General features: G+C 40.3%; 1 protein-coding gene across 1 annotated transcript; it reads left to right on the forward strand.

The window, feature by feature from the left end:
- Positions 1–169: 169 nt before the first annotated feature.
- yipf4 (Yip1 domain family, member 4) lies at positions 170–6,159 on the forward strand. The gene is made up of 6 exons (XM_085800882.1): positions 170–403; positions 1,876–2,029; positions 2,830–3,001; positions 3,689–3,766; positions 4,069–4,182; positions 5,801–6,159. The coding sequence occupies exons 1-6, from the start codon at positions 346–348 to the stop codon at positions 5,936–5,938; spliced, it is 714 nt and encodes a 237-aa protein (XP_085657008.1). The 5' UTR covers positions 170–345; the 3' UTR covers positions 5,939–6,159.
- The last annotated feature ends 4,824 nt before the right edge of the window (positions 6,160–10,983 follow it).

A 10,983-nucleotide genomic window follows, 5' to 3' on the forward strand; every position in this document is an offset into this window, starting at 1 on the left:
AAAACAATACAAATACTCATATAAAAACAACACAAATAGTCAGAACGGGCTATTTATCATTATATATTTTTTATTGATTGGTTGATTTTCGTGCAGTGTCCTAGCTTTATGGGACGCCCTGAATGCACCATAAGACGTGTCTCATTACCCAGCATCCTCTGCACTTCCTGCTTCCAGCTGCAGCAGCAGTGACAGACAGACCGAAAACAAAATGACAGTTTAACTTCACTGATGAGCTGTGACTTAATGACAGCGTTATTAACGCTTCCCGCCGCATCCGACTGACCGCTGATTTAGATGTCATTTCTGTAGACCGGAGCCGAGTGGCAGTGACTACAGACCAAGATGCAGTTCTCTCCCAACAACGGAGATTTCACGTTCGTCTCTTCGACTGAGGCTGAAGGTAGGCTAATGCTAATGCTAACGGTAGCAGCACTACACTGCTAGCAGGCCTGGACACAGCTACACCTCTGGCCTGTTGACGTGACTGTTGAAAACTAGCAAAAACACAGATAATAGTGCATTGAGTCTAAAAAAAATACCCCTGCGGTGTGGACCGACGCCGTACTGTTTGAAATAGCTGCAGTAACGTTGAATTGTGAAAGCGTATCCAACTAATTTGCAGCGGTAGTTTGTGATGATGGCTGTAAAATTGTGTAGCTGACTAAACCACTGGAATACAGGAGGTTTTATTTCATCGTTCAAGTTATGAGGCCGATTGAAAAGATAGAAAAAGAGCTTATCTTCCAGTATTGTTAGCCTAGCTCACATATTGTTTATACGGGTCACTCATAAAGTTTCCACATCCTCATAACTCCGTGCAGCGGATGGAGACCAGATTTCATGACAGGTCTCAGTGATTTTGCTGTTAAACAGAGCAATGTTTTCTGATCATGAATGTTTTTTACCAAAAGTGAGGCAGATGGAAAACATGTGGTGAATGTCAATAGAATAGTTTAAACACAAATTGGACTATACACTTTATTGAATGTACGTGTGGGCATCATTTATCTTAGGTTTTTCCTTGACTATGGAATGTAATTACTGGATATATTCTACAGTAGCATGCAAAAGTTTGGGCACCCCTGGTCAAAATTTCTGTTAATGTGAACAGTTCAGCAAGTGGAAGATGAAATGATCTCCAAAAGGCATCAAATTACAGATGACACGTTCCCTTCACGTTTGAAACAATATTTTTTCATCTGTTCAAATTGACAGAAAAGGAAAAGGTCCTACAGCAAAGGTTTGGCCACCCTGCATAGTTAGTACCTAGTGCTCCCCCCTTTGGAAACTATCACAGTGTGTAAATAGTAAATATCTTGTCTGATACTTTAATTATCTGAGAGCTCAAGTCTCCTGGGTTTCCCATTCTTTTGCAGGCTGCTGCCTTCATTCTTGTTAATAATTTACATGTTTTTGCATATTCTGTGTTATAAACTGCTCTCTTGTCTGTATACAACATCTTTTGCATGTCTGCGGTTTCTCCAATTTTTCCCTGTTAAAAGCGTTTTCTATGGAGTTTTTCCTCAGTGGATGTGAGGGTCTAAGGGCAGAGGATGTTGTTATGATGCCATGAAAGCCCTTTGAGACAAACTGTTTGTAAAAATGGGCTATAAATAAAATTGCCTTGCCTTGCTGCTTCATTTCCCTTTTTCAGTCTAAAACTGTAGAAATACTAGAAAACAACAGAAATTTTGACCAGGGGTGCCCAAACTTTTGCATGTCACTGTAGCCTATGTGGATATATTCATCCTAAATGAATTATTTGCTGGATGAGTGATTACGATTTACAGACAGGATTTTAAATGGCAGATTCAGCGCAGACATAAATGATGTGCTGCTGTCTGAATGTGTAAATGGATGTGTTCCCCACAGAGCTCAGCGGCACCATCAGTGCCCCGGACATTAAACTAAACATGGGCAGTGACAACGGTAAAGACCCGTACGCCACCACCTTCCTGAGGCAACGAGGCTACGGCTGGCTGCTGGAGGTGGAGGAGGACGACAGTGAAGACAGCAAACCTCTTCTGTGAGAATATAACAAAAGCTTATTTTAAACGCATGCCTTTCCTTTGATTACATGTTTATTCTTCTCCCGCACCGCACCTCGCCTTTGGAACTCTCTCCCCCAGCCCATCAGAGATTCACCCTCACTCCCTCTCTTCAAATCCCGACTGAAGACATTCCTTTTTAGCCATGCATACAATCTCCCCTACCCCTAAGCATCTCCCACAGACCTTCCCCTCCCTCCCTCACTACCTGTTCACATGTTTCTTCTTTTGTGTGTTTGTGATTGTTTATGTTCTTTTCTTTCCCCTTGTTTTTCTTTATGTAAAGCGTCTTTGGGTCTTTGAAAAGCGCTATATAAAATAAATGAATTATTATTATTGTTATTATTATTATTCTTTTCTGTGCAAAAAACCAGGTTCAGTCTGCTTATGATATGATATAGAGTTCACAATATTTCATTCAATCATTACATTTCATCATACCAGTTTCTTTTTTTTATAGATATATTATTTTAAAAAGACACCAATACATCCTCTATACAAGGAAGAAACAAAGATAAATGTACTGACAGAATTTAAAGGGCCTCTCTTTAATTTTTACAATTGCTACATAGCCAATGCACAGCAGCACAGTGGTACACTGAGTGCATTCCTTCCAACTGAGTAGCTTCAGTTATGATTTCACGATATTACTCAGATCCACTTCAGGAAACATCAGCCCTGATGATTTGATCCTCCTACTTGTTGCTATTAAGTACAGGTTCCTATGTAAACAGATCCAATCCAGTGTGTGTAATGGTGTGGTTTTGTGTGTGTGCAGGGAGGAACTGGACATTGACCTGAAGGACATCTATTACAAGATCCGTTGTGTGCTGATGCCAATGCCATCGCTGGGTTACAACCGCCAAGTGGTCAGAGATAACCCAGACTTCTGGGGCCCTCTGGCCGTGGTGCTGCTCTTCTCCATGATCTCCATCTATGGACAGTTCAGGGTGAGCAGGACAAAGATATACCTCTGTGTTCCCACACTGTTCTAAGACTGTCAGGGGCTGAATTACCTCCTACATAGAGCTTCTCATAACCTTTGGTACTTTTCCATTTGCTGCTCATTTCTTGTAAATAACAACCCCTGGGTGAGACATGGGAGTTGGTTGAAAAGAATAATTGTGGGACAGACAACAGGAAGGGAAAAGGCAGTGTTGTCATTGATTAGTGGTCATGCTGTTTCACACTGAATCTAGAGCAATGCTGAGGCTGACAAGTCCATTAGCCGCCTAAAGCAACATCGACTTGCACTGTTCAGCACTGTAGTGTATTCCCACAGGTACTGGAACTAACAAGCAGGGATCTTTAAAAAAATGTATTGGGTTTAAGAACAGTGTGCACTTGCATTAATCATTTAAAAAAAATAAAGAGATGTGTGCACCAGAATTAGCAGGAAGCTATTTTTAAAATTGCACTGAATAACAGGACATAGATTATCTAAAGTGCCTGTATAAAATAATACTAAAGTAGTAGGTTAAATTCAGGGGAAAACAGTGAATACTTTGTTTTAACACATTTGAGCTGGATTTACATATTTGTTGAGCAGTTTTAGTTCTCTATGAATGTCATATAATTATGGTGCTAGCTTCTGACAGTGTTCAGTGTTGACACAAAATTCTGCTTTTATCTGACAGGTCGTGTCTTGGATTGTCACCATCTGGATATTCGGATCGCTAACAATTTTCCTGTTGGCTCGTGTCCTTGGTGGTGAAGTAAGTGCAGCTCACTCAGAGTCATCTTCCCCAGACAGTCACAGTCAGTACGTTTACATGACACTTGAGAAAACCGAATTATTGCCTTAATTCGACTATAACTGGGCAACTGAGTGCATGTAAACGCGTTAGTCCGACCAATATCGGATGTAAACTGGGACAAGGACAGAAGTCCGATTAGACTCGATTAAGCTGTGCATGTAAACGTACTGAGTGTCCTCAGAGCAGACACGTCACTTGTTACCGTCAAACATGAACACGCTCTGATGGAGTCCTGTTGTTGTTGTTGTTGTTTTGTGCAGGTTTCCTACGGCCAGGTTCTGGGGGTGATTGGATATTCCCTTCTTCCTCTCATCGTCATAGCCCCTCTGCTCTTAGTGATCAGGGGCTTTGAGGTTGTCTCTACACTAATCAAAGTGAGTCACAAAACATTTTGTTCACGAAAAAAATAGCTTGAGACATGCCTGCTCTGACAGAGCTGCCAGCTGGACAGCGGTAGGTGAGGTTTTACCACTGTCAGGTTGAAGTAGTTAACTCACATTCAGGAATAAGTAGCATGTTGAATTATGTGACACTTGTATACACTTACACTGTGACAATTGAGGACATACCAAGGAAGCACAAGTCCCAAAAACACAAGAATCGGCTGTTTTATTCAAAAACTTTCATTGGAACTACCCTGAATAGGTCCAGTTTAGGAAACACATCACAGAAAACAAAATCTGATCTAACTTTAAAAAAAGTACCATGCAGTATCATTCAGTTGACAGACGTTGTTCATATTGGCTTTGGTATCAGTTAAAGGGATACGCCAACATTTTTTTTTTCGTGTCATGCCTCTATTGGCTTTGGTATCAGTTAAAGGGATATGACAACTTTTTTTTTTTTCGTGTCTTGCCTCACTCCCGAGTCCATGACAAGCAGATAGACACCATCCTTTCGACTGTGCGTGCAGTAACAAGGGAGATACCAGCAGAGCTGGCACACCGCTAATTAGCTTAGCTCAAACGCTGGAAGTGCATAGGTAGTGTTAGCCTGCCCCCACCTAAAGTCATCAGAGAAACTCTTCAGCAACTCTAAACGGAAACCGGTGGGCCGATCTTCGTCTCAGAGCTGACAAAACTCTCCGGTAAGGCATCTTGAGCGGTCAAATGCCGGTAACGGGACGAGATCGGTCAAAACGGAGGGTTCAAGCAAAGATGGTTTATTTTGGTTCAAGCTAGGTACATCGAGGGTAGGTTAGCTTCCTATTTCAAAGTAAAAGCACAAATTCTATCGTCATGGTTTTCTGTATGTAAAGTGCAACAGGCGTTTTATTTTGTGAAAGTAACCGGACGTGCATTGGTCACAACGGCTAGCTTGAGTAGCGCCGAATTCGTCCGAACAAAATTGTGAACAGCTGGAATTTAGACAAATTAACAACACACTGCTGATCTAAACGGCTACTTTCTCGCCTAAAAATGTTTGAAATGTCGATAAAGTGATATATTTACAGAGTTTAGAGCTAAATTGAAATCAGCTTCTGACTGCTGATTTCGGCTCAGGTAGGAGGCAGGCTAACACTACCTATGCACTTCCAGCGTTTGAGCTAAGCTAATTAGCGGTGCGCCAGCTCTGCCCGTATCTCCCTTGTTACTGCACGCACAGTCGAAAGGATGGTGAGGCCAGACACAAAAAAAAATATGTTGGCGTATCCCTTTAACAAGGTATGGTTATAAATGGCAGTGGCACGGCCTCCCTACACACTCACTTTTTTTTGTTAAAAAAAAAAAATCCCCTAGACTGTCTCCAGAGCTCTGGAAATTTTATTTATTTATTTTTCCTTAAAAAATAAAATAAAATCTCAGAATTCTGAGAAGAACTCACTTTTTTTCCCAAAGCCGCCCTAATCCTCTTCCATACTTAGTTCCACATGGTGTACATCCATCCTCTGATCTGCAAAAACTACTCCCTGCTCCTTCTAGTTGAGTTTGACTGTCATAATTACCAATGGATCATTCTAATGGTGTTCTCCTGTTTCCTCTCATGCTGCAGCTGTTCGGAGTGTTCTGGGCTGCGTACAGTGCTGCTTCGCTGCTTGTCGGAGATGAATTTAAAACGAAGAAGCCCCTTCTCATATACCCCATCTTCCTTTTGTATATCTACTTCCTATCACTATATACTGGCGTGTGATGGGATGAGTTGAAACTGTGGACCTTTTAATGGACAGTGGCCCCGGAGCATGGGGATGAAAAGTCGAACTACGGAACCAAGATTTTTTAAAAAGGTGTTTATTTCTTTTTTTAACTCTGTTAAACTCTAGATGATGGGGATACTTGGAGTATATATCAATGTATATAGTTTTGTCCTTTTTGTCTTTGGTCAATAAAAAAACACATGTTCTTACAGCTACAGCTTGGGTACGTAGACTTCTCGTTGACTTGTGCAATAATCCAAATTGTTATTTGTAGTTCATGAAGCTGGAAATAACTCGAGTTCAATCTTAATGTCATGATTTTTTTTTTGTTGATTTTTTTTTTTACTTCCCCACTGAATAATGGGTTGCTAAATGCTAAATACACATACAGCAGCACAGAGAAGAGTGTTGAGCATAATGTCTTTTTTGCACTGTAATGTACTATGAGAAATGTCTATTTATTTTTCACAGAGCTGCTTTATTAGTTGAAGGATTGCAGCAGCAGCAGCAGCAGCGGGTTGACTGGGGCAGTTACAGTGATATAAACCAATGTCTACTCAATGTGGTGCCTTGTTTTTTCACCCCTCCGCCCTGTTTGTCAGGAGTGTAGTATTTAGTATTTGGGTAACTATTGCAGTAAATTCATAATCTTTTCTCACTTTAACATTTTTTGGTATTTGCTGATGAAGTACTGCTGACATACAGCCAACACAGCTGGTCACTCAAACATAATAAAGAATGCTGTATACTGAAACTCCCTCAAGATGGACTCACAGAATCTCATTCAAAACAGTGGTGAGGAAATAGAAGTTGAACAACAGGCCGTGCCCAGCTCCATACAACATGCTCATTGTAGATGTGTAAACACAAAGAGGTGAGGAAATGGAAGGAACAAACATCACACTGCAGTCATATCATGTGACACTAACAGATATACAATGTGTTCACCATTAAAAAAAAAAAAAAAGACACAACATGACATGAAACTGTCAAACCAGGACAGGGATTTCGACTGCCTTTAGTTTTTAAGATGTGTGTGTTGGCTGTCACACCGCCCACCTGTTATTATTGCATCACCAGCTGTCACAGGCTCAAGTTGGTCTCGTTTTGTGAGTCTGTGTGTCATCAAGACATCAGTGACAGGGTTAGGGTTAGAAGTGACAGCCTACTAATGTACATGATGTTTGATAAACATCTTAACATGTCTAATTAAAATGAAGGCACCACAACCTCCTGTCGATTTTTTTTAGAGAGCTTGAGATAAAGGAGAGTCTGTCTGGTGTTGACGCTACAGATGTGGAGCACTGGTCAACATCCATCCAGGTGTTTGAACCGATGCAGATGCCCCACTCTGACAGAGAAGGAACATTACTACGCAGCATAAACTTTGCGCGTCCTGTTACATGTCCTGACGAAGTGCCGATGACACAGCGACACCCGCAGGTGGACGGGAGTACTGCAGCAGGTCTGTCTGTCACTGCCCAGCTCCACAAACTCCACCTGACAGGACAAAACAAGACTAAACTAAAACTCGCAGTGAAAAAATAATTTAGTAAACTCAACTAAAAAGCAAAATGACAATTTTTCCAAAAACTAAATAAAAACTACAATGAACAATGCAACTAACTAAAACTAAAGTTCAGTCAGATAACATCAGCTTAGTTTTGTTTTCTTAGAGCTGTTAAAGCTGCAGGAAGAAAACACCACAGCTCAATATGGGACGACTTGGAGTACGACCCACAGGTAGATAAGAGTGATGTAACATGATGAGGACTGATGGGAACATAATGGGAATCCCATAATGTTCCCATCAGTCCTAATCACATAATGGGATGCATCCCATAATGGGATGCAACTACTGTAAAAGGGAAAAATCCCACAAATGTGGAAGTTCATCTTCAGAGGTCTGACAGAGGTTTTCTCCTAAAACCTGAAAAACTAAAACTGAGACTAAATAAAAACTAGTCAATGTCTCAAAAATAAAAACTAAACTAAAACTGTTTAATCACTTGTTGAACTAACTAAAACTAAACTGAAATAAAAAAGCAAACTGAAAAACTAAATAAAAATAACCTTGGGACTAACTACCTCTGCTGATGATTTTTATTAATATTTTATTAATGTCAAGATAAGATCAAGATTTCTTTGTTTGTCGTTTCTCGTGCACAAATGTACATAAATAAATAAATAATAATAATGAAATGCTCTTCCCCCAGCAAAGGTTAAATATACTAATCAAATCAAATCAAATCAAAATATAGGCTACTCTAAAAAATAAAATCACTTTAAAACAATAGCATGTCAACATAAAAACATAAAACACAAAGCTGGAGCATCTGTAAAACCCTCTGAGGCTGTGTTGTGTTAATCTTTATAGCAGTAACAAATGTTATATTTCAGCCCTGAGGCCAATAAGCCCTGTGGTTCTTCACCACTGGATATGACAGACATGCTCCCTCACACCTCCCTCACACACACCTCTCCTGTCTGTTGCTTTCTCACCTGAAAAATATGTCAACTTACTGAAGTCACATTATAGCAGTCGAAGGATGGAAGTAGTCACAGCTTTGTGCCCGCTGTACAGAGTGGACAGTATTTAGGCTACTGATATTATGGCAGAAGTAACAAAATGTGTGCTGTCAACAGCTCAGACAGAATGTTTCTTGACACACACAAATAAATATTGAAATAATGAATAAAAAATATGGTCCATACATAATACAACCACACATCAACAGAACCCTACATTCCTTCTATTATTATCCAATCTAGTATTTGAGTCTGAGCAGGCTTGGATCTGATTGGTTTAGTTCCACCTGTGACCATCATAACATGAAAACTCACACCTGGATTATCAACACTGAAATCCATTTCATGTTAGTTAATTCATAGATTATCAAGTTTTTTTTTCTTTTTTTTGGATTCATAGCACAGTTGGGGAGACGGGAAATTGGGAGACAGAGAGGGGGGATGACATGCAGCAGGGTTAGGGTTAGGTCTTGTTGTCTGACCTCTGTGTGAACTTTTCTTTTTCTTTCTTCTTTTGCCTTTTTTTTTGGGGGGGGGGGGTTAAAGGTCAAGGTCACTGTGGCCTCACAAAAAGGCTTTTCCCTTGTGAACCTTGTGACATCTCAGTACGATCAGTAGAGGATCCATTCCCAGCTGACACTGGCTGAGGGTGGTGTCTACGCCCTGTACAGGTTATCAGTCTATCACCAGGCTGACGACCTCACACTCACATTCACACCTATGTCTCCCTCCCCTGCAGGGCTTCTCAGCTCCCTCTGAGGGAACCCAAAGGATCCCCAGGCTTTTCCTGCAAGTCACTATTTAAGTCTGTGATAATATGACCATATAATTTAGGGATGGATGGAAAATATGGATGAGTTTATGGAAAGAAAATGAAGTGACAGCTTTAAAATATTTTTTTAATTAATTAAGCAAAAATTACCAAACATTTGTTCAGGCTCTTTTAATTGGTTTCATTTTCTATTCGTCCATTGGGTATATCTGTGCAGGGTTGTGCAATGTGTGTGTGTCCCTATTCCTGATTATCATTTCTTTTTTTAATTCATTCTTTATAATTTATTATCAGTAGGCGTAGTTTTAAGTGCACTGAGGGGGGAAGCCTCACCAAATGTGTTGTCCAATTTGTGTGCAATGACAATAAAGACTATTCTGTTCTAAGGAAAGTCTAATTAGAGGTGACATTTTATTATTAACTAATGTTGTTGCAGCTGATATTTGTTTTAATAATGACAGAATCCTTGATTTGATTAATTGAAGCACTTAGAAAATTCATTTAAATCTGGGAACAGTTTAGTTTTTTAGACACATAGCCTACTTATTTAGCACCAACAGGCCTAAATGACACATGGCCACCACTGTGAGCACAACAGGTAGGCCTATGAAATCTTTGCAGAGCTACATTTCAGTGAAATGTTTTATTCATTCAGTCGTTTGACACAAAGATACAATCTGCAACCAGCTGTTTAGATATTGACATATCAGGAACTTTGCCAGAACCAATCCGGTCCAGCTCCCTCACACACACGCCAAACAAAATCACTATGGACAGCATCTCTTCTATAAACCCATATTGATGGCACGTGGTTTTTGTTAGTCTTGAATGCTCCCTCTGATCTCTCATGGAAGAGGAGGACTGGTCGAGAGGATCTGTGGAACTTCTGAAAAGGCTCCACCCCTCATCCAAGCAAGACATGGACCTGTAAATCTTTGAAGTTGTCCAGTGTCTTCCACCACGCTGGAGGGTGTGGGGCTAGTCTGTGAGGGCTGAGCAGACAAGCTGTGTGAGATCAACCCAGCCAGCAGTAAACAATAGTTCCTGTGCGTCTCTAGTGAATGACTACTCCCTCTTCATTGGAGGATGAAACACAGTCCACCAACACTAACTGAATAAGCTGTGCTTTTTTCTGTTACACTCTGATAAGTTTTACAAGGCCTGGCGGCGGACATTCATTACCTAGATTGAGAATTGTGGCAAGGCTGCAATGAAATTTCTATATTCTGTTTAATTGCTACCACAGCTCATTTATATTGCCTAATTTATTTACTAAACACTCAATTACTGAGTTATAATGGGTTATCATTTCTTTTCCAGACAAGGTGTTGGGATCTATGAATGCATTTTTAAATCATTTGTTCATAATTGTCTGTTGTGCCTGCTTGTGTGGTTAAAAAGCTGTGAAAAGACATATAAATTAACTAATAATTAAATATGAATATTTATTAGTCCTAGCACTGCAGACTGTATGCTCACTGTATAATGCAATAGTGCAATGAATACTACACTGCGTGCTCATGCTTGAGGTTGCGGTTTAATATGTGACGTCATTGGATGGTGTTTATTTTGTGTGCATAACTTATGTGAATAAAATCGTCGTGACCTTTGTTGTTCGCCGTTGATGTTTGTTGCAGATGTCTTATTTTGGTGTTCCTATTATTTTGTCCACCCGCTTGTTCTCACTCGGCACTCCGTGTTATCGCGGGAGTCGAGCGCGGAGACATTACGCTAGCTCCG

The sequence above is a fragment of the Trachurus japonicus genome, chromosome 15 (genome assembly GCF_045865225.1).
Source record: "Trachurus japonicus isolate A0001 chromosome 15, Traja_1.0".
In the NCBI taxonomy this organism is placed as follows: Eukaryota; Metazoa; Chordata; class Actinopteri; order Carangiformes; family Carangidae; genus Trachurus; species Trachurus japonicus.

Excerpts from the sequence above, each read along its gene's own strand:
- yipf4 (XM_085800882.1), top strand. The coding sequence starts at position 346 with ATGCAGTTCTCTCCCAACAACGGAGATTTCACGTTCGTCTCTTCGACT. Across the intron at positions 3,002-3,688 it reads CCATCTATGGACAGTTCAGG|GTCGTGTCTTGGATTGTCAC; the intron begins GTGAGCAGGACA and ends TTTATCTGACAG. Across the intron at positions 3,767-4,068 it reads CTCGTGTCCTTGGTGGTGAA|GTTTCCTACGGCCAGGTTCT; the intron begins GTAAGTGCAGCT and ends TGTTTTGTGCAG.